This window comes from Mastomys coucha, unplaced genomic scaffold (genome assembly GCF_008632895.1).
Source record: "Mastomys coucha isolate ucsf_1 unplaced genomic scaffold, UCSF_Mcou_1 pScaffold1, whole genome shotgun sequence".
Lineage (NCBI taxonomy): Eukaryota > Metazoa > Chordata > Mammalia > Rodentia > Muridae > Mastomys > Mastomys coucha.
The window spans coordinates 76,600,001-76,623,917 of NW_022196891.1; the positions used below are offsets into that span (position 1 = coordinate 76,600,001).

Consider the following 23,917-nt stretch of genomic DNA (forward strand, 5'->3'; position numbering starts at 1 on the left):
GAGAGACAGAGAGACAGAGAGAGAGACAGAGACAGAGAGAGACAGAGAGAGAGACAGAGAGAGAGAGAGACAGAGGAAGAGGAAGAGGAAGAGGAAGAGAGAGGAAGAGAGAGAGGGAGAGAGAGAGAAGCTCACATTTTAACTTTCTGCATACTGCGCTTTGACGCTGTGAAAGCACTTGCTTTTGTGTTTGTACAGGATGATGCCTGAAGCCAGGCCCAGAAGCGCTTACCAAGTGTGTCCACACTCACGCCCTCGGCAGCTGCCCGCTCCAGCTGGAAAAAGTCATAGTCGAATCTGCTCAGATCTTCAGCACCTCGCTCGGAAGGAAACCCGATGTAGAGGAAGGCACTGTTGGATCCCAGGATGATGCGGTCCTGAGAGGAAGAGCTTAGGGAGCAAAGGCCTGGCCTGCTCCAGGGCCCCAGGCTTCTACTCCAGCCTCAGAGATCTGAAAACTCTCTTCCCTCCATGACCACTCAGGCTCAGCCCTCTTCCAGGAGTGGAACCAGTGTGGTCAGAACCTCAGAAGAAAAACACAGGGGTGGAATGCACCCGAGGCCTGGACCTGGCCCATCACCATCTCTTCAGCCCAGAGCAGTCTCTCAATGCACGCTGTTCCCCGTTGGCTAAAAGCCTTTATCTAACCCATTGATCTCACCTGAGCAGTCTTGACTCCACTCCCTGTATGAAACAGTAAAACCTTGTCCCCACGATCCAGATTAGGATCTCGGGAGTCCTCAGAGAGGACAGAGAAGGCTTAAGAGCAGATGTTACATGGGGGGCTTTTTGGTGAGGTAGACCACACTGCTTCTGGTCCACTGAAGGGAAGCCCTTGGGATGGGGCATGTGCTGGTCAGTGAAGCCACGGAGGGCACACCCCTAGATTCTAAAAGGAGGCTTGTGGTTTCTGTGTGTAATGATCAGTGAAGGGAGAAGACTTCAGGGTAGCCACTGCGGTGGTAGAAACTCCATGGAGTGTGGCGAAGTGAATCGGGACAAAGAGGGAATTGTTGTAAGTAGATGCTCCGTTGCTCCCAAGGACAGGTTCTCATAAGCCTCAGATGTCATCAAATGTGAGCACTGAGCAGGATCTTGGAGAGCATCCATTTCCATCTTCCTTCAGTTATGGGTGATGTTCAGAGAACTGAAGTTATGCTCCCGAGACACAGTGGGTAGGGAACAGGTCTCCCAGCTCAGCCTTTGCAGTCTGGCACAGGTAGGAAGCCCTAGGCCCAGGCCAGCCCCTCCCACTGTGACAGGAGACATTTCATAAGAGAGCCTCCCCCCCAACCTCCAGCCCTGCCACCACTGCCACCATCTTGAGGGTATGACTGAGGCACTGCTGTGGCAACTTACCAAATGCTGCAGCTTTGTCCTGCTGGAGACAGGTACCCCATTAACAATGACTTTGCACTTGCTGTGTGGAGCAACCGTCACTTTACCATCCAAATTCACGAAGGAAGCGTGTTTATCTGAAATTCTAAGACAGGAATCTGTTGCAGTCACCCCCAGTAGACTATGGCTGGTTGGGTGGCATAACGAGATCCACAGCTATGGTCAATGGGGAAGCTCCTGCTTCCCCGACCCCCCAACACCACACAGCGCTATTGGAGGCTGCAGTGCTATTGGATGCTCCCGGCCATGGAGGATGCAGGGAGCTGGATGACTCTGAGGATGCTATTCTAGTCACAGAATGAACCCCAGCTGAGGGCCTACAGCTGCCAGGAACCTCCAGACATAAAGACCAAAAGACAAAGCTATCAATGGAGAAATGAAAGTGTGTTTCATCAGCCAAGATATGGGATAAACCCCCATGTCCATCAAAACAGATAATAAACATGGTAATATGTACACCAGAGGAAGCCATTGGGCCAGAAAGATTCCCCTGAGGTCAGCAACGTGGGTGCAACTGGAGGCCATTATGAAATCAACCAGGTCCAGGTCCAGAAAGACAAATATTCCCTTCTCACCCATATGGGGAAGACAAAACACTTATCTCAAAGAAGTAAAGAAAAGCTGTGCCTTAGTCAGGGTTTCTATTCCTGTACAACATCATGACCAAGAAGCAAGTTGGGGAGGAAAGGGTTTATTCAGTTTACACTTCCACATTGCTGTTCATCACCAAAGGAAGTCAGGACTGGAACTCAAGCAGGTCAGGAAGCAGGAGCTGACGCAGAGGCCATGGAGGGATGTTCCTTACTGGCTTGCTTCCCCTGGCTAGCTCAGCCTGCTCTCTTATAGAACCCAAGACCTCCAGCCCAGGGATGGCACCACCCACAAGGGTCAATTGAGAAAATGCCCCACAGCTGGATCTCATGGAGGCACTTCCCCAACTGAAGCTCCCTTCTGTGATAACTCCAGCCTGTGTCAAGTTGACACACAAAACCGGCCAGTACAAGCTGTTACCATAGCCAGAGAGGATGTGAGGGAATGGTTAATGGCCATAGGGGTAGAGCTGAAAGGCAGAGAACTCCTGGTGTTCTGTAGCCTAGGATTAGGACGCCCAAGGTCATTAGCTGAACGTTTCAAAATCCCTAGGACCTCTGATGGCTAGCCATTGTACGCATATTCTGAAACAATATAGACTATAGCTCTACTATAGATACGAATGTATATAACTGGGGCTGGAGAGATGGCTCAGTGGTTAAGAGCATTGACTGCTCTTCTGAAGATCCTGAGTTCAAATCCCAGCAACCACATGGTGGCTCACAACCATCCTTAATGAGATCTGACGCCCTCTTCTGGTATGTCTGAAGACAGCTACAGTGTACTTATATATAATAATAAATAAATCTATGGGCCAGAGTGAGTGGGGCCGGAGGGAGCAGAGGTCCTGAGTTCAATTCCCAGCAATCACATGATGGCTCACAACCATCTGTACAGCTACAGTGTGCTCATATACATAAAGTAAGTAAATAAATCTTTAAAAAAAAACAAATGTACATAACTATGCTGTCAATTAAAACACATATATGTATTTTTTAAATTATTTTTTAAAGCTGCTTCCACGAGGGCTTTAAACACAGACACCAGAGGATACAGCCAGCCAAAGGAGCGATGGTGAAAGACCCTCCACATGGGCTTGGTCTTTCTTCTCCCCTTTGTTTCTTGCTCAGTCTCCTTGCTTCCGCTGTGGAGTTCTGCCTTACAGGCTCTAACCATTGGTGTCCCTTTTCCCACAAAATGAACCTAAGGAAACAGGAAGTACGTGCCACACTGCATTTCCAGGAGCACTCTAACATGAGCATTGTAGAGGATGCTGAGGGAGGAGGCCTGGGAACCTTTAAATCCAACTGGACTTAATGTCTGCCTTATCCATGACCACATAGCTCTCCAGAACCTTCTCCAGTCAAGCGGGTTGGCACAAACCTGACAATCTAGCACTCAGGGCAGGAGACAGGGGAATTTCGTATTTGAAGCCAACCTAACCTAAACTACGTAGTGTGATCCTATCTACAAAAAAAGCCAGAACCAAACAAGACAGATGTCCGGGCTGAGAGGTCCTGGTCCTCTCGATGGGGGCTCAGGTGCTGTCCCTTACCCCAGGCCTTGAAGGCAGATGGCGTTGGAAGCAGCCCGGCCAACATCGCAGGAGCCTGGAAAGAGTCAGGATGGTTTATCTTTAAAAATGGTCATCCCTATCAAACAATGCTTATAATACTTATTTTTATTGCTATAATATTTTGTAAATTTTATGGAATACGACAAAAAATATATTGTGGGTATTGAAGGGGGGATCTCTGGGAGGAGTAGGGGTACAAAAGGGAAACAAGAATGTGATTTAATTCTATTTACTTAAAATATGTTTTTAAATGTTAACAGATTCAGATAAGTTGAAATCGTGTAACTTTTCTCATCATAATGCAATAAAAGTTTTTAAAAAATCATATGTAATTATAAAGTTGTTTTAAATAATAACAATATAATAAAAATAGAAAAAGAAATGAAAAAAAAATTGTCATCCTTTGGCCTTGATAAGGTAATATGCCTGACAGTTTGAAAGGGGCATTTCTTTCCTCAGGAAGAGCAAGCGAAGAATCTGTTTCCCATTGGAGCTGTCAGTCAAAACCGCACTCAGACACAACCCTCATTTATGGATAACTGTTTTACTCTCTGCCTTTTGTTTTGTTTTGTTTTGTTTTGTCTTGAGGTTACCAGCTTGGGGACAGTGTTGGTCCTCAGTGACCCACTGAGGCTGGGTCGCTTCTCTTAGAAGCTCTGTTTCTGTGGTGGTTGGCCCCTCGAGGTGCACAGTGTCCACTGCAGCTCCCGAGTGGGTCTGGCTCTCCTCCTAACACCTGTCTTAGACATGCAGAGCAGCCAAGGGGGTGGGGGTGGGGTGGTACAGGCATCAGCGCTGGGCTCTGAGTTCCAACCCATTCAGTAGCGTACATAACAGAGAGCCATTCCAGAGGCTGCCACCTCCTCGGGGAACCACTAGACAAGAATGCAACGTGACCATGTGTGGGTGATGGGCCAATAACACGCACTAAGGAAAGACATCCCAAATTATGCTACAGCTTGAACGAGCTTAGTCATACTCTGTGGACTGAGAGAGACAACTAAGAACTGTGGGGTGACCTCGCTGTTCTGAGGCACCTGGCATAGTGAAATCCAGACACAAATGGAAGAGTGGTGGTCGCCCAGGGCTCAGGGAGGAGAGAGGGGAGGTGGGTTTTAATGGGTACAGAGTTCCGGTTTGAGGCAATGATGGAAAATTCTGGAATAGATGCGGTGATGGTTTAGTGCCTCTGCACTGAACTCTCAAGAGCCGTTAAACCAAGCTGTGGTGGCGCAAGCCTTTAATCCCAGCACTTGGCAGGCAGAGGCAGGCAGATTTCTGAGTTCGAGGCCAGTCTGGTCTACAGAGTGAGTTCCAGGACAGCCAGGGCTACACAGAGAAACCCTGTCTCGAAAAACCAATAAAGAGGTGAATTTTATGTTGTATGTTTTGTAGTGCGAATTTTTTTAAAAAATCAAAAAAGGAAAGGGGAGGAAGGAAGAAAGGAAGGGGAGGGAGGAAGTGATGGAGGGAGAGAAGGAAGGAAGGGAAGGGGGAAGAGAGGGAGGAAGGGAAGGGAAATCAGCTGGCCTGGGGTGGAGGAGGGGGGGGGCGGGGAGGAATAAGGGGGCAGCAGAATCGAGTACCGCTGTTAATGAAGAACTTGAGGACCCCTGTGAGCTGTGGGTCTTCATTGACATTGAGGAGGTGCGGGAGAATCTTTACCCTCTGCTGCTCCTAGGAAAACACAGAGTAATCTGTTCCAGGGGACGCACTTCCTTTAGTCTCCCAGCAGCCATCTTTTATCCCACCCCCCACCCCCTTTACGTCTCCCTGGCGCATTTCATTCAGGCCCTGGGCATCTTGCCCGGCTCCCTGCTCCCTGCCGCACAGCCCCACAGCAGCACAGGCTGCCCGCTGTGTGGAGTGTGAGTCTCACCTGTGTGAGTGCCTCGTCCTGCTCCTCCCACTCCCTCCGGGCCTGCTCCAGCAGCTGGGCCCAGGTCCCCGGAGTCCCCAGCTGCTGTTCTGCCCAGAAACAGGCTGAGTGCTCTAGAGAGAAGGAGAGACTTTAAGCAACAGGCATCATCAAAGGCGAGCTGTCGAGCAGCCAAAGGGGAGAGGAAACTGAGCTGCTTCTGTGTGATTCTGCGCGAAGGAGACTCGGCTCCCCGGTTCTGGGGTGACTCAGGCATGGCGAGAACACGGTTCATGGGGAGCATGGAGCTCCTTTTCACCTGTGCAGGCATGTGACCATCTGCTCATGGAGTTCCCATCCAGAAAGAATGAAAGATTTGCCTTACACTGTTTTTCATGTTTCTTGTCTGGGTTTGTTTGTTTGTTTGTGAGACAGGGTTTCTCTGTATAGCCCTGGCTGTCCTGGAACTCACTCTGTAGACCAGGCTGGCCTCAAACTCAGAAATCTACCGCCTCTGCCTTCCAAGTGCTGGGATGAAAGGTGTGTGTCACCACTGTCCGGCTCTTGTCTGGGTTTGTAAACAGTGGGAATTCGATGCCACACACAGGTCAACACCCAGCAGTCAGAGCCTTGTGACCAGCAGGGCGGGGTGTGGGCCACTGTCTGCATCTGCTGTAACTCAGGCAGCGCTTTGTTGCAGTGGACGCCTGAGCTCAGCCAGTTGGCATGGGGAGCCCAGAAATGGGTCCTCATGGGTGTGCCTATGCCATGGGAAAGCCTAAGGCGGTTGTTTCTTATGACTAAGGGGATATTACATTGATCTTCAGGCTGGAATTTCTCAAGGTTGAATCACTTTATTTGTTTTTTTAATTTAATGTATGCATGCTCTGCTGCATATACATATATGATGCCTGCCTGAAGAGGGCATCATATCCCCCTATAGATGGTTGTGAGCCACCACGTGGTTGCTGGGAATTGAACTCAGGACCCCTGGAAGAGCAGACAGTGCTCTCAACCGCTGAGCCACCTCACCAGCCCCTTGAGTCACTTTGCGTTAAGACTCTTCACAAAACTTAGGCCTTCCCTCCCACCCCATGGGCCTGGCCAGTCATCCCACCCCATACCAGCTGCTGCACAAGCCACCCCTCCATCCTAGCCACCGGGTGTCATCCAGCTCCAGGCATGGCTGAGCATGGCCTCCTGACTTGATTTACCTGCTGCTCCAGAGACCCCGAATCCAAGCAGAAACCTGTTCTCAGCCCTGGACGCTCTCGCCATCGGACAGGTGTTGATCACAGCTCTGTTCTGAACCTTCTTAGCTCTGCATATGCAATGGCAGACACACTCTCAGTCAAAGCTCTAGCAGCAGCCTTGGGGTAGCCGCAGGCAAGCTCCCATCCCAGGTGAAACCACATCAGCTTTCTCTACCTGGCATGCCTAGTCTTTTGACGCTGTGACACTACATTGTCATCTACAAGTTTCTTGGGCCACGTTCATAGCTAGCCTGGGACCCATTGTGGGCCTGTGGGGTCACAGGCTAGACATGTCTGCAATCATGAAGACCAAAACTGAACTCAGTAATGGTTCACACAAACTCGCTAAGCTCAGCCCAGTCCCGGTGCTGGGCCCCTGAACAGCCTGGGTCCTGAACACAAGAATGTGCTTCGTCAACAATTAGAACCCTGGAAGCCATAGGCAAACCGCTCCGCTATGTGCCACAGGCTGCGGTCAACTCACAGGGTTTCTGTTCCTGTCCCCACCTTCTGTGTCACCACAGAAACTCGGGCATACCTAACCTGACTTACTCTCCTGTCTGAAATTCTGGGTGTCTTATGCTATTTTTGTCTTGATGTTGGGGATTAGACCTGCTTTACCGCAGGACTTCACCCGCCCCCCCTCAGCTGTCTTAAGCTTTGACCATTTTATTTCACAAAAAGAATTCTAGACAGATTCCAATGAGGCTTGCACCAAGCCCAAAGTTGAGCAGGGAGTGGATAGAGCCCAGCGCCTCTCTGTGCACAACCCCTCCCAGAAGTCTACTAGCCCAGGGACAGCCACCTGCCAGGTGCGAGCCAACCCGTGCAGAACTACTCAGCTACTCCAGCTTTCTCCCTCCATCTCTCTCCCCATCTCCTATTCCTCTCTCTTCTCTCTTTCCACCCTTCTCTGTCCCCCTCCTTTCTCTGCCTCTACCCCTTTCCCAGGTCCCCTTCCCTTCCCCCAATAAACTTCCTTTTGTAGGAGGCCTGTCGCGTGCACTAGGCATGTCCCCTCAGGGGAATGCCTTGGCGACATGGGGACCAGTGAGACGCTCCCTCCTGCTGCCTTATACCACCTTTTATAAAACACAACAAAGATTGCAGCAACAGGCAGAAGAGGAACATTCTAGATGTGGCTAAAGCCGAAGTCCCACCTACAGATCTGGGCTTGCGTTGCAGATGCCAGGAGGAAAATATGGTGTGAAATGGTACTGCCTCTAGGGGGTGGGGTGGGGATGTGGTTTTCACATACAGGAAAGGGACCCTGCCTGAAGGATGGGGTTAGGAGAAGCATAATCTGCACTGTAGGGTTTTTGTTGTCTTGGGTGTTTTTGAGACAGGATCTCACCTGGCTGGCTGGAGCTCTAACTCACTGAGATCCACCTGCCTCAGACTCCCAGGAGCTGGGATTAAAGGCCACACACCAGCACATTTAAGGCCCCAGGTGTAGTTTGTGAACATTCCTGAGAGCAGCAAGCACAGCTTCTGTGCTTGTCCCTGCATTCTTACTGCCAAGCCCACCCTCCAGCCCCTCATCCCCCTCGAGGACCACTTTGTCCTCCTGGACTCCCAGCTGAAACACCAAGCCATCAAGTAGCTCGAGGGCTGAAAGGAGTTGTGTCTTAGGACACAGAACACAATGACTAGGTCCTGCCCACAAGCTACCCACCTCTCGGCATATCTCAGCGTCGACAAGGTCTCCTCATAGCAGATGTCAGCTGGACTCAGGGTAGCCATCTGGAAAGGCCCCGAGCGAGCAGACTTTGGTCATCAGGGGTTTATATACCATTGATGTTATTATAGTTGCTAATATTGGGGCTGGGAGGATAACACAGACGGTAGAGTACGTGCTTTGCAAGCACGAGGTACTGAGTTTGATACCAGAACCCACATGAATACACCAACGTGTACTGGCACACACTAGCAATCCCAGCAATGAGAAGCAGAGGCAGGAGGATCCATGCAGCTCACGGGCCAGTGGTCTAATTAGTGAGCCCCAGGCCAAAGAGACAGCCAATCTCAAAGGAAATAGTAGATGGCATTCCTGAGGATGACCCTTTTGAGGGTGTCTGTACACATACACACACACACACACACACACACACACAGGAGCATTCCCACCTGTGCACACACAGGCACCTCATGCATATACTCACTGATAAAATATTCACAAAACAGTTTATATCATTTTCAGCACTGTTTGAAGCTTACTTACTCTTTTAGAATGATTTAATTATCGCTCCAAAAAAAAAAAAATTGAGGCCAGGCGGTGGTATCGCATGCCTTTAATCCTAGCACTCGGGAGGCAGAGGCAGGTGGATTTCTGAGTTCGAGGCCAGCCTGGTCTACAGAGTGAGTTCCAGGATAGCCAGGGCTACACAGAGAAACCTTGTCTCGAAAAACTAAAAAAAGAAAAAAAAAGAATTAAATTATTTTATGTGTATGAATGTTTTGCCAGCATGTATGTATGTGTACCATGTGTATGTCTGGCCCCTGTGGAGGTCCAAAGAAGGCATCAAATTCCCTGGGATTGGAGTTACAGATGGTTGTGAGCCACCATGTGGGTGCTGAGAATCAAAACTTGACCCTCTGCAAGAGCAAGTGCTCTTAACCACTGAGCCATCTTGCCACACCTCTGGATTTTAAATTATTATTATTTTTTAAAGATTTATTTATCAACCGGGCAGTGATGGCATATGCCTTTAATCACAGCACTTGGGAGGCAGAGGCAGGAGGATTTCTGAGTTTGAGGCTAGCCTGGTCTACAGAGTGAGTTCCAGGACAGCCAGGGCTACACAGAGAACCCTGTCTCGAAAACAAACAAACAAACAAACAAAAACAAAAAACAAAAAGAAGATTTATTCATCTATTACTATATGTAAGTACACTGTAGCTGTCTTCAGGCACACCAGAAGAAAGAGCATCAGATCTCATTACGGATGGTTGAGGGATTTGAACTCAGGACCTTTGGAAGAGCAGTCAGTGCTCTTAACTGCTGAGCCATCTCTCTAGCCCTGAACTTTAAATTATTAAAAAACAAATTTATTTTTACATTTATTTATTTTTTATTTATTTATTTATTTATGTGTGTACTGGCTGGTTTTGTGTGCCAACTTGACACAGGCTGAAGTTATCACAGAGAAGGGAGCTTCAGTTGGGGAAGTGCCTCCATGAGATCCAGCTGTGGGGCATTTTCCTGTGGGTGGTGCCATCCCTGGGCTGGAAGTCTTGGGTTCTATAAGAGGGCAGGCTGAGCAAGCTAGGGGAAGCAAGCCAGTAAGAACATCCCTCCATGGCCTCTGCATCAGCTCCTGCTTCCTGACCTGTTTGAGTTCCAGTCCTGACTTCCTCTGGTGATGAACAGCAATGTGGAAGTGTAAGCTGAATAAACCCTTTCCTGCCCAACTTGCTTCTTGGTCATGGTGTTTGTGCAGGAATAGAAACCCTGACTAAGACAGTGTGTGTGCATGTGTGCACGAGTGCCACTGTGTCAGTCACAGGACAACTTGCAAGAGTTGGCTTCTCTCCCTCCACTCTGTGGCTTCCAGGAATAGAACTCGGGCCATCAATTTTGGCCACAAGCACTTTTTCCTGCTGAGCCATCTCACTGCCCTGTTTGAACTTTACAACCCAGAAAACTCTGCTTATAGAAAACTACAACAGCTAAAGTCACCTAGATGATAACTGGCCAGAACTGGAATTTGAGCCTGCCACTGGCTAACTCCAGCCCCACCCTGCTGACTTTGCCTCAGGTTCTCAGTGCCGGGTCCCTAGGATTGTCCTGAGGAAATTGAGGGATTGCTGAATGTCAGCAGGACAGAGAGAAATCGTTTCACTGGTTCCAGATCCTGTCAAGAGCATGGTGACGGCTCCTGTGTGATCTTCCCATCGGTGAGCTAAGCACCTGGAAAAATCTACTGCCCAAAAGAGTTTCTCTTGGCTCGGACTCCTAGAGGGTTCAGTTCCTCCACGTAGGCAAGAGCACCAGCGCAGCACCCAAGGTGGAGTTGGGATTGTTACTGCCTACATTCAGGGCGGGTCTTTCTTCTTTGCTAAATCCTCTTTGGAAACACTCTCACAGACCAGGACAGAGGAAGGGTACGCTTTGGCAACCTCCTATAACCAATATTGTGAAAAGATCTCTTAGATTCCAGGAGATGGGAACTTCCGCTGGACCTCACAGCCAAAGTTAATAATACACCTCGAGGTCGCCTAAGACTTCAGGCTGCCCGCGTGCTCAGCGGATGTGTTCGGCTGAGCCTGATCTACAGATATCTACAGAGTGAGTTCCAGGACAGCCAGGGCTACACAGAGCCTTTAAGGGAACAACGTAACAACCAACTTTAGTTGCCTTGGATCTCCCGTGTAACCATCATTTACAACCTAAGAAAACACACACCTGTTATCTTGAATTGTGTACTCTTCCTTGGTCCTGACTAGGACCAAGGCAGGAGTATCATTTGCTGAAAGCAGCTCAAACAAAAGTTGAAAGCAGCTTCCTGAAATGAACCATAAAGTTTGAAGGCATTGTGGATACTGGCTGATAAACAACAATGGATGGTGTTCTCTGTCTGGGTGGGCTAGAATCCCGTTGGAGCCAGTGACTTAATAATCCCTTTTAAGAGACTTCTGGGTCAGGCAGTGGTGGAGCACACCTTTAATCCCAGCATTTGGGAGGCAGAGGCAGGCAGATTTCTAAGTTTGAGGCCAGCCTGGTCTACAGAGTGAGTTCCACGACAGCCAGGGCTACACAGAGAAACACTGTCTCTAAAAACAAAACTAAACTAAACTAAAAAAAGAATATTACCAGCTGAAGCTGGGAAGGAATTGGCCCTGATAGAAAAGAAACTATAAAATGTTCATGTAGATCACATCGACCCAGAAATGGCTTGTTCTTTAGTTATTTGCCTTCTACACATTCTCCCACAGGAATTCTTCTGCAAAGGGAAGATTGTACTTATAAGGAACATTTTTAGCACACAGAGTAAAAAAATTAAAGACCTATATATAAAAGGTCTCTGAATTGATTCTGAAAGGAAAAGTGAGACTTCATCAATTATCTGGAATAGATCCAGCTAACTGTGGTATCATTTACCAATGCTGAAATTACCTCATTATGGCACAAGATGAACATTGGCAAAGAAATGCCCACCAAAGAGCAAGCAACTTCAAAAAACTAATTAGATTCTTTCATATAATAAAAGAGACACAAATTTCTGGAGCCCTTCCACTTTATACTTATGTTAATAAGTTGAGAAAGGCGGGATATAAGTCAGAGAACATAAGTAAGGTGGTTGAGGGTTTGAACTTATAATTCAGTTCAAAAATCAGTTATATGCAATTCTTATGGTGTTATTAGATTTTTCTAGAATCTCTCTCTCTCTCTTTAAAGATTTATGTATTTATTTTATGTATATGGGTACACTGTTGCTGTCTTCAGACACACCAGAAGAGGGCATCAGATCCCATTACAGATGGTTGTGAGCCACCCTGTGGTTGCTGGGAACTAAAGTCAGGACCTCTGAAAGAGCAGTCAGTGCTCTTCACTGATGAGCCATCTCTCCAGTCCCTAGAATCTCTTAATATAGCAACTGACTCTCAATATGGAGAGAGAGTTGGTTTGAATATAGAAACTGCTGAACTTATTCCAAATTGACTTCACAGTTTATTCATCTACAGCAAGTGATCAGAAATAGAAGCCATCTTGTCTTTAACACATATCAGATCCCATACAGGTCTACTTAGATCTTCTAGCTAGCACAAGGTAATGATGAAACTGATCAGCTAATGACAGGAAGGTATGCTAGAGGCTTCAGAATTCACTTTAAAAAAAAAAGATTTATTTATTGTTATATGTAAGTACACTGTAGCTGTCTTCAGACACATCAGAACAGGGCATCAGATCTCATTATAGATGGTTGTGAGCCACCATGCGGTTGCTGAGATTTGAACGCGGGACCTTTGGAAGAGCAGTCAGTGCTCTTAACCACTGAGCCGTCTCACCAGCCCCAGAATTCACTTTTTAAAAACCCACCATGTTAACAGCGAAGGTTTAAAAAAGGAATTTTCTATCACTTGACAACAAGACAAGGAGATTGTAAAGGCATGACCTACTCCTGCTCTATATAACCAAGCTCCATTACCTACAGGGAATACCCTAAAGGAACCCTGAAACCCTGAAACCCTGAAACCCTGAAGGAATGGTAGGTGTTTCCACTGTTCCCAGGTACCAGGCTCCTGTCACTAAGCCACAGCCCCCATAGATTTGTGGCCATCAGTCATGTAAGGAAAACCCTCCAACCCCCTCCACAGGTAGAGTATTTAAGTTGGCTCAGGACAGATCTCCATTTTAAGGAGGTACTAAAAAGACCTGGAGGGCTTACTTAGCCAATAAGCTTTCCTTCCCAGACACAGTCCTCCCTGCAAAAGGTATTTAACCTCAGGCCCACCCTGAGAACTGGGACTTGGTTTTACTCATCCACTTTCTGCCATGACAATAAATGCCTTAAAACCATGGACTTGGGTGGATAACACCTGGGAGCTAAGACAGATGCTCTCTGTTGACTATTGGTTCGTCTTTGAAAAAGCCGCCTAAGCACGCCCACAGCCTGAAGATCTTCTGAACCTGGGGACTTTGGCACCTGAACTTTCTTTGCGGTATAATCTAGAGACTTGGTTTCAGTTTCTCCTGTGACTATAAAACCCTGTCTTATTCTGAGTAAAGTGGAGCTTTGATTGGGACGCAACTTGACTTCGTGTTTTCTCTTTGCATTTCAAACCCTTTATTTCAGGTCCTTTATTCCCTCCTGGCTGAGAAGAACCCAGTTCGTGAAACTGCGGGCAGTTTCACTTGGGGTCCATCATGAGGAGCCACGGAGAAGGCCTTCACCTACCCAGCTGCTGTCTAATCTCCCGTAGAAGGCCTCTTTGTGCTCCCAGCTATGGTTGCCGCCCACCACCTCAGTCATGCCAAGGACTCCTCCTTGGGACCAGCGGGCCCTCACTCTGTTCTCAGCTCTTCCACGGCTCCCAGCAGTCAGTGCCTGGGTGTCGGAGAGCCTGAGAAGGAGATGGCCCCAGACCCTGGAACCAGCTCTAGCTGTCCCGGGCCTCCGACTGTGCTTCCCCACCCCCAGAGCAGATGTCCCCACACCCACCCTGGCAACAGCGAGGGCTAAGCCCAGTTACTCCTGTGTCCTGCCTCCCTGAGGGGCTGTGCCCTGTGGTGGAGCAGATGCAGGACCCCATAAACCCTACACAGGAGGAATGTGATTTTGAGGCTAGCCTAAGCAAACCCCTCCAATCTGCCCTCATCAGTGTTGCTGATCTGCATAGGTGTCCTGGCCTCACTGTCTCTGCGGACCATACTCTTGTTACATTGTTGGATTTTAATCTGTAGTCTGCTGTGCACCAGGTGTCATGGTTGTACTGATTTTGTTCCTGCTTTCCTTGTATTGGAAATGGAACCTAGAACTGTATACATATTAATGCTGTGCCCAACTCTACATCCCCAGTGCAGAGAAGTGGCTTTTGGTTTTGGTTTATGTTTTTGTTTTGTTGTTTTGTTTTGAGACAGGGTTTCTCTGTGTAGTCCTGGCTGTCCTGAAACTCACTCTGTATCAGGCTGGCCTGGGACTCAGAAATCCAACTGCCTCTGCCTCCTGAGTGCTGGGATTAAAGGCATGCGCCACCACCGCCCAGCAGGAATAATGTCTTATTCCAAGTTCTTGGTGAATGGACCATTAAGATCCACAAATAACTGACACCCTGAAAGACTTTAAGATAAAGCATTTTGTTTGGAGTCCCGGGCTTGCCTCCCCCCACTCCACACCCCCCCTACTCCACACCCCTTGCCCCATCTCACACACCCCAACCCTCCACCCCACACCCTCTGCTATGGTCCAGCAAACTCCATTTCCTCCCTCTTCCTCCAACCCTACTCACTTAGAAAGCATCCCAGCAGAAAAGGCACCAAAAAGGCCCAGTCCCACATTCCTGGTAGTCACAAGCCACCCCCTCAACCCTACCCCCCCACACACACTCTATAATCACTCTACACCCCCCACGACATAGTCTGCCTGTGACTTCTTCAGGTTCTATCTCCAGAAACTGGCAAACTTGCTGGAGCCCATTCCCAAATAAACCTTCCTTTTTTACTTTTAAGTCGGCTGAACTGGCTTCTTTCTTTGGTAGGGGAAACCTAGCACGTTGAGGCAATAGTTCATGATAAAAAGCGAGGGTGTATGTACTGGCTGGTTTTGTGTGCCAACTTGACACAGGCTGGAGTTATCACAGAGAAGGGAGCTTCAGTTGGGGAAGTGCCTTCATGAGACCCAGCTGTGGGGCATTTTCTCAATTAGTGATAAATCGGGGAGGGCCCCTTGTGGGTGGTGCCATTCCTGGGCTGGAAGTCTTGGGCTCTATAAGAGAGCAGGCTGAGCCAGCCAGGGGAAGCAAGCCAGTAAGGAACATCCCTCCATGGCCTCTGCGTCAGCTCCTGCTTCCTGACCTGCCTGAGTTCCAGTCCTGACTTCCTCTGGTGATCAACAGCCATGTGGAAGTGTAAGCTCAATAAACCCTTTCCTGCCCAACTTGCTTCTTGGTCATGATGTTTGTGCAGGAATAGAAACCCTGACTAAGACAGTGTGTTTTCCAGTGAGTTTCAGGGAGAGACAGCATTTACCCAGTTTTGTCCCATTCTACAGCTGAAGAGCAGAGGGCCCTGGTTTAGCATGTTATACCACATACCTGACTTTCTGTGGCTATGCATTCATCCGGCAACTACCTGCCTCACTGCTTTGTTTGTTTTGCTTTTTGGGTTTTTTTCTTTTTTCTCTTTCTCTCTTTCTTTCTTTTTGGAGACAGGGTTTCTCTGTGTAGCCCTAGCTGTCCTAAAACTCCCTCTGTAGATCAAGATGGCCTGGGACTCTCACAGAAGTCTGCCTGCCTCTGCCTCCTGAGTACCAGGATTAAAGGCATGCACCACCAACCACCACCCAGCAGGAATGATTATTTATTTTGCTCTTATAGCAAAAATAGTTATATATAATATTCCAGGCTGGAGGCATGGCTCAGTGGCAGAGCATTTATCTGGCATGTGGTAGCCCCTGCTTTTCCATGCCCATCACAAAACAGAGACAAAATGGAAAGCACTATATAGTCCATGTACCATACTCAAAAAGCTGCAGCAAAGAATAAATAAAATGTTTAATATTGTGGAAGCCTTGTCCCACACTGAGGTGGACAGGTTTTTTGTTTTGTTTTGTTTTGTTTTGTTTTTTTGGTTTTTCGAGACAGGGTTTCTCTGTATAGCTCTGGCTGTCCTGGAAGTCACTCTGTAGACCTGGCTGGCCTCGAACTCAGAAATCCGCCTGCCTCTGCCTCCCAAGTGCTGGGATTAAAGGCGTGTGCCACCACCGGTGGACAGGTTTTGAGGGCTGTGAAATTACATGGAGGGTGGGGCCAAGCCATACGTCCTGGGTGTGGTATGTTGAGAGGGATTTCAGCCATAGACCACTAAGAGCTGAGCAATGTCACACGTTCTAAGAATGATCTTACCAGTGTGGTCCGGCTGTTTCCGCCCAGAGCTGACTGGAGCAGTTTGGTCAGAACAGAGTCCCTGTAGGGAATATGCAGAACTTTCTTCCCCATGGCTGAGTCGGCCAGAGCACTGGATGAGGGCAACACAGAGAACAATCCATGGGAGGAGTCAGAAAGAAACTGCTTCCCCAGGGGTAAGCTAGAGATGGCTCACTCATCCCTGCTGAGAACCCGCGTTGTAGTTTGAAGGCCACCCTGTGGGTAAGCCACCTCCACAGGGGTAAGCCCCTGTTCATTCTCCCTCCAATGCCACCGTGCTTTTCCTCACTCAGAAACCACGAGCGAAGCTAAATTCTTCCTCCCTGACGCGACTTCGTGTCAGGGAGAAGCAGCCTGTAAAATGACAATAACACAGAACAGCAGATGCTTGTGCAAGAGTCCCCAAGCCAGAAAGGACATAATCCAGAGACCTTGTGTCCACAGCCTCATTTACATAAAAGACAGCGACTGCAGAGACGGCACCAAGCTGCATGCAGAAAACTCCAGGTTGAACAAAATAAGTAGCTCACAACTGCCTGTAACTCCCGCTCCAGGGGATCTGGCGCCCTCTCCTGGCCTCCATGAGCACCTGCATTCGTGTGCACATACCTACACTCATGAACACAGACATACACATAATTTTAAAATGTTTTAAATTATAAAACTCAAGACTATCAGGCAAAGATTAATCAGATGGTAAAGGCCAGCTTATTTTGGTGGTGTTCCAACAGGGCGGGGTGTGTTCCAACAGAGGTGTGTGTTTGTGTGTCTGTGTTCTAATGGAGAGGGGGTGTGATGGAGATTCATGATTTCTGAAAGCCTTCCATATTCTGGACACGGGTGCTAATTAAATTGTGTGTGTGTGTTTGTGTGTGTGTGTGTGAATATGTATATATTAATTCATTTAACAGAAAACTTAAGATTTATGTACTTCAAAACTAAAAACAAAAAATTTATGTATGTCACTGAGATTTATACCTTAATTAATGTGTGTGTGTGTGTTTAAGTTACCCTTACAAGACAATATATTACCTTGTCTTTTTACATGAAGTCCTGCCACCTGCACTCGGAAGATCAGGATTAATCCTTGCGCCTTGCCTGGCTATGTAGTACGGCTGGTCCTGGTGGCATAGGGTAGGGTGAGCCAGCCCCAAAGGCATGAAATCAGGGAGCTGGCTCTACCCCTTACTGACTGCAGCACTGGGTGAGCTAACTGGGGCAGTGCTGTAGAACTCACCCTGGTGGTGAGGGTATGGAAAAGCTGGTGGGCTGAGCAGCTCAGCTGCCTCCCATGCCCAGATCCAGGGCTTTGAGCTGGCCAACCCTATCTATCTAGCCATCTATGAACTGCTGAACTGTGTGGAAGGCGAGTCCTGCAGATCCAAAGCTTCAGGACCTCCAAGAGACAGGGCAACAACAGGACAATCAAGAGTAAGGATCCAGTATTGATGTAGCAGAAGCCAGAGGCCTTGAACCAGACCAATGACTCATTGGGTTTTTGTTTTTGTTTTTGTTTTCGTCTTTGTTTTTGAGACAGGGTTTCTCTGTGTAGCCCTGGCTGTCCTGGAACTCACTCTGTAGACCAGGCTGGCCTCGAAATCAAAAATCCACCTGCCTCTGCCTCCCCAAGTGCTGGGATGAAAGGTGTGCACCACCACTGCCTGGCTCATTGTTATAAGCGTCTGCAAGTAAAGATGTGTGGAAAGGGTATGTATGCTGTGGGACACACTTTGACACACCAAAGCTTCCACAGTGAGATTTTTGTTTTGTTTTGCTTTGGGGGGAGGTTGCAAAGACATTGAATGGATATGAGGGGACTGGGAAATGAGTGGGACTGGGGCACACAATGTAAAATTCACAAAGAATCAAAAAAGTTTTAGAAAAATGTGCCCCACTTATGCACTAATATTCATGTGATAAGACAAAACAGGAGAGGGCGAGCTGGAGAGATGGCTCAGCGGTTAAGAGCACCGACTGCTCTTCCAGAGGACCTGAGTTCAATTCCCAGCAACCACATGGTGGCTCACAACCACATGTAATGAGATCAGATGCCCTCTTCTGGTGTGTCTGAAGATAGGGACAGTGTACTCATATACATGAAATAATAAATAAATAAATAAAGCATTATTAAAAAAAAAATAGGGGCTGTAGAGATAGCTCAGCAGGTAAGAGCACTGACTGCTCTTCCAAAGGTCCTGAGTTCAAATCCCAGCAACCACATAGTGGCTCACAACCACCTGTAATGAGATCTGATGCCCTCTTCTGGTGTGTCTGAAGTCAGCTACAGTGTATTTATGTATAATAATAAATAGATCTTTAAAAAAAAAAAAGATAGGAGAGGGCAGGAGGACACACACTGGATGAAGTCACTGGGTGAATTGTGGGAGTGGAATTCAGATTGCAGTCCCCACCAAAAAGCCAGGCTGGTGTGGCAGCACCGCAGAAGTTGGGGGGTGGAGACCAGGGATCTCCCTGGGGAATCTGCTTGGCTAGACTAGCTGAACCAGCCAGCTCCATCTTCATCGAGAATCCCTGCCTCAGTAAATACAGTGGAGAGAGTTGAGTAAGACACCCCACATCTCTGGTCTCTGCACCTAGATGTACACATGTACACACATATCCATTCACAGGTGTGCCCACAAATATAACAAGACATGGCAAAAAGAGAAGAAAGAAAGAAAGAAAGAAAGAAGGAAAGAAAGAAAAGGAGAAAGAAAGGAAGAAAGGAGGAACAGTGTGGGGGAGGGGTAGAGGGGTGGAACCTGTGGTAGGTTTTGGAGCTAGGGATGGAATCCAGGTCTTGGGCTCACTCCGGAATGGGAGCATCACCCTTGGCTCTTTAATATGTCATTGATAAGTGCTGTGTTGTGTTGGTTTGAATGAGAATTGTCCCCGTGGCTCATATGCTTGAATGCTTGGTCCCCATTTGGTGAAACTGTCTGGGAAGGATTAGGAGGTAAGGTGTTGTAGGAGGTGTATCACTAGGGGTTAGCTTTGAGGTTTCAAAAGTCCACACCATTTCAATTAGTTTTTTCCACTTCCTGCTTCTAGATCAAGATGTGAATCTCAGCTGCTGCTCCAGTGCCATGCCTGCTTGCCTGCTGCCATGTTTCCTGCCGTGATGGTCATGGACTCACCCTCTGAAACGGTAAGTGCCCAATAAACTATTCCTTCTATAAGTTGCCTTGGTCATGGTGTCTCTTCAGAACAATAGAAGCGTGGCTTCTATGAATATCTGTACGCTGGCCACATACCTGATGACGTTGCCTAAACTGGTTAGGCTTAAATTGACCCTCGATCCTTCCCTCAGACGGTCTCCTTCAGACCCGGATGATCTCTGCCTCTCGCTTCCTGCCAAGTCTACCATGTTGATGCTGGATTGTTTGGTGAGAGCTGTGTCCAGGAAAACCTGTAGAGACACGACACCTCAGGCTGTTAGGTTGATGCCCAGGAGACAGACTGGTCCACAAGCTTACACGGCTCCTCAAGGTGTTATCCCAGACTCCAAAAATAATAAGCCAATGACAGTTGGAACTGAAGGTCTGTCCCTGTGCAGGGACAGTTGACAGGGGCAGGGCTGCCTCCCAGGTTCAGGTATTCTGCTGCCTCTGTCTACTTCTGCAAAGCTCCTTTGCAGACACATTGGACAGCAGGCATTGGGCAGACATTTTATTGTTGTTGTTGTTGTCTTTGAGACCAGGTGTCTCAGTAACCCTGGCTATCCTAGAAGTTACTGTGTAGACCAGGCTTGCCTCCAACTCACAGAGATCCACTTGCCTCTGCTCCCTGAGTGCTGGGATCAAAGACTTGCGCCCACCACTACCCAGCCCTTTGGTAAACTGGTAACACATAAAATGCTGTAAAATCTGTAACTCTGTAAACTGGTCAGTTTTGTGGTCCCGCAGCTGAGTGAACACACACACATACCCTGTGGGTTTGTTTGGTTAATTGGTTTGGTTTGGGTTTGTTTGGTTTTGTTTTGTTTTTCACATTTTAACTTTCTCACTGTTTCTGTTGTTGTTGTTGTTGTTGTTGTTGTTGTTGTTTTAAAAAGAAGTCAGGGTCTCCCCTTACTCATTTGCCTTCATCAAATTTCCCCCCTTGCCGCTAGAATAAGAACTTAAGATAACAGGGAGAACCACATATGCAGTATGTGCATTTTACTAACATGGTAAAATTCATCCAGGGAATGGCACTTCTAATGTACAAAATTCTCCCCCTCCCCCTCCCCCTCCTTTTCTCTTGTTCTCTTTCTCTCTCTCTCTCTCTCTCTCTCTCTCTCTCTCTCTCTCTCTCTCTCTCTCTGTTTCTGTATATGTGCATATTTGTGTGATCATGTTTGCATATGTGCTTGTATGTGTGAGCATACCCAGTGCACATGCATGCGTAATGAGTATCCAGAGACTTTAGATAGTGGGTGTTACGGGGATTATTAATCTTGGACAGAGTCTTGGGAAGGTGCGTCAGCACTGGCTATGGCCTTGGCTCATACCTGATCCTCAGGCTGGTGACCATGGACCTGCTAATCTAAATTCTCCACTTATATCACAGGGGCTCATGACCCTTACCAACTCGGACTCAAAATCCATTCCTCATATTGTAGGATGTACTTGAGGAAGAACAGTCAACCTTGTCCAGTGGGCACTCTGAGGGCTTGTTAATCACAAGACTGCTTCACCATAAGTAACGGGACAACCTAACTGAGGGGTAGACAGAGAGAGCAAGGCCCTCACCTCCTTCCATGGTCTATGGCTGGAAGAGATTACCTTAGCCCCCTGGTCCACTCTGGAAGGCTCACTGCACCACCCCACTCTGCCCCACCCCTGAGCCGGTGGCAGAGGAGGAGCCCACCTGCTTGAACTGGATGGCAATGAGCATGTGGGATCTGCTGCTCCTGGCGTTCATGTTGGTAGACGCTGTCATTCTGATTTTTGATCCTTGCTCCACCAGCTTCTCAATTTGTGCGTAATTCTCACAAGGCACCCACTTCAGACCTTCTACGAAGAAACCCAGCTGTTGATCCTCCCTGATTCTTAACCCTCCAGGCGTTTTGGTTCTAGACAGCAAATCCCTGATCTGTGGGAGGAAAAAGAAGGAATGGGGTACTGTTTAAGAAGGTGAATTTCATCTCTTTCCTCGTTATATCACTGTCTGCGCAATTTTAAGTGCTCTGTAAATATGCCTGACACAGTTGAATACGAGTTTCTATAGGGACCAGACAACCTTATAACCGAGCTAAATGTTTCGACACGGTGTGGAAGTCAGAGGACAATTTTGAGGCGTTGTTCTCTCTTTCCACTCTTATGTGGGTTCAGGAGACTGAGCTCAGATCACCAGGCTTCGCAACAAGCATCTTAATCTTCTGAGCCATCCTGCCAGCTCCCAGAAACCCAATTTTTAAGTTGAGCAATTATTTTTGGAAATGCAGTTTAATTATTTTCAAGACCCCCATCTGCGTTTCTAAGGGTTCTATGAGAACTTCCTTCTGATCTGTGGGAAGAGCTCAAGGGATGCTAGCGAACACAGGCAGAGGGTGCCTCCGTGGGGAGAGCTCAGGGATGCTAGCGAACACAGGCAGAGGGTGCCTCCGTGGGGAGAGCTCAGGGATGCTAGCGTACACAGGCAGAAGATGCCTCTGTGGGGCACAGAAGAGCTGGGGAGGTGGACTGGAAGCTGAGATGGTGAGTGTTTGTACTTCTTTGACTATACACAGATGGTTTTTAAAACTTCTGTGCTTGCCGGGCAGTGGTGGCTCACGCCTTTAATCCCAGCACTTAGGAGGCAGAGACAGGCGGATTTCTGAGTACGAGGCCAGCCTGGTCTACAGAGTGAGTTCTAGGACAGCCAGGGCTACACAGAGAAACCCTGTCTTGAAAAACAAAAACAAAACAATAAAACCTTCTGTGCTTGAATATATTTTCTATTATTATTATTATTATTATTGTTATTATTATTATTATTATTCCGCCATTGGGATGGAGCCCATGACTTTATCTACCTCTAAGGTAGCTAAGACTACAGAGTGGTACCCTGTCTCTGTCTCAAAAAAAAAAAAAATAAGGAAACTATGTTATTCGTCTTTTCAAAACTGTTGCAGATACAAGTCTGCCAATCACAGGCTGTGAGTCAGATCCAAGGCACCGACTGCTTTGCTGTGACCCTTGAGTTTAGAATGTGTTCCACACTTTCACATGATTGGGGTGAGGGAATTAAAAGAAAAAGTAATATCTTGTAACACATGAGAATGGTGTGGAAATTAAACTGAGCATCCATGAGCATAGACAAGCATCCTCATGGGCATCCATGAGTACCAATGAGAACCTACGAGCACCCATGTGCATCCATGAGCATCTATGAGCATCCACGGGCATCCATGAGCATCCATGGGTATCCATGGGCATCCATGAGTATCCATGAGCACCTATGGGTACCCAAAAGCATCCATGAGCATCCATGAGCATCCTCATGTGCATCCATGAGCATCCATGAGCACCCATGAGCATCCATAAGCATCCTCATGTGCATCCATGAGTATCCATGAGCACCCATGAGAACCTATGAGCACCCATGGGCATCCATGAGCACCCATGAGCACCTATGGATACCCAAAAGCATACATGAGCATCTTCATGGGCATCCATGAGCATCCATGAGCATCCATGGGCATCCATTAGCATCCATGGGCATCCATGGGCACCCATGAGCACCCATGGGCATCCTCATGGGCATCCATGAGCATCCATGAGCTCCCATGAGCATCCTCATGAGCATATAGTGAGTCATTTGTGTGTGATGGTGCTTACGCTCTTCAATGCAGATCTGTGCCATGCCTCAGACAGCACAGGCTGCAGAGCCTCAGGCGTCCCTTTTAGTCCCCAACAGCATCGCACCAGTGACCACAAGGACTTCCAGATGCATCAAGCCATGACCTTGGACCAAGAAAGGACAGATGTCCGAGAGAGGGCGTGTCTGGGAAAGGGGGAATTTGCTGTGGTGATGGTTTGCGTGAGCATGGCCTCCGCAGGCTTCTGTGTTTGGATATTGGATAGCTGGTCCCCAGTTGGCGGGACCATTTGAGAAGGAGTAAGAGGTGGGAGAAGGTGTGTCACTGGGCTAGACTTTGATGTCCCCAGCGGCTCTGCTTCCTCTTGGTGAGTTCAGATGCGAGCTCTCAGCTGCTGCCCCAGGGACATGTCTGTCGTCTTCTGCTATGCTCCCTGCCACAGTGGTAACGGACTCTTACCCTCCTGAACTATAAGCCTCAAAGAAGCCCTTTCTTCTATGTATTGCCCTGGCTATGGTGTCTTACCACAGCAATAGATAGTGACTAAGACAGCTGCTATGTGGCTAAGGCATAGAGTGTGAAGAACAAGGGATTTGAGATGGTGCTGGAGAGGCGGTGGGGAGGGCAGGGGAGGGGCAAATGCAGTACAGGATGACAAGCGGCCAGAGCCATTGGTGTTAGTAATCCATGAAGTCACTCAGGTATGTGTGTCAGAGTAGGGGCTCTCGGGATGGATGTGACCCAGTGGTAAAGCCTGTGTTTAGTGAGTGTGAGGATCTGGGCTTGATTCTCAGCAGAGGTGGCTAAGGAGGGAGACAGGCAGACAGACAGAAACACACATACACACACACACAGAAACAGAGAGAGAGAGA

The 23,917-nt window shown here is 48.0% G+C and overlaps 1 protein-coding gene across 1 annotated transcript in view; it reads right to left on the minus strand.

Annotated features, from left to right (window-relative positions):
* Positions 1–23,917, minus strand: part of LOC116104530 (kinesin-like protein KIF28P) — a 52,922-nt gene that overhangs the window by 17,469 nt on the left and 11,536 nt on the right. Inside the window, exons 5-14 of the mRNA XM_031391070.1 lie at positions 21,113–21,337; positions 19,516–19,670; positions 16,241–16,352; positions 8,352–8,419; positions 6,638–6,744; positions 5,445–5,557; positions 5,152–5,242; positions 3,545–3,599; positions 1,360–1,483; positions 233–377 (exon numbers count right to left, since the gene is read on the minus strand). Coding sequence (XP_031246930.1) covers positions 233–377; positions 1,360–1,483; positions 3,545–3,599; positions 5,152–5,242; positions 5,445–5,557; positions 6,638–6,744; positions 8,352–8,419; positions 16,241–16,352; positions 19,516–19,670; positions 21,113–21,337 — 1,195 coding nt within the window. The remainder of the gene's footprint in view (positions 1–232; positions 378–1,359; positions 1,484–3,544; positions 3,600–5,151; positions 5,243–5,444; positions 5,558–6,637; positions 6,745–8,351; positions 8,420–16,240; positions 16,353–19,515; positions 19,671–21,112; positions 21,338–23,917) is intronic.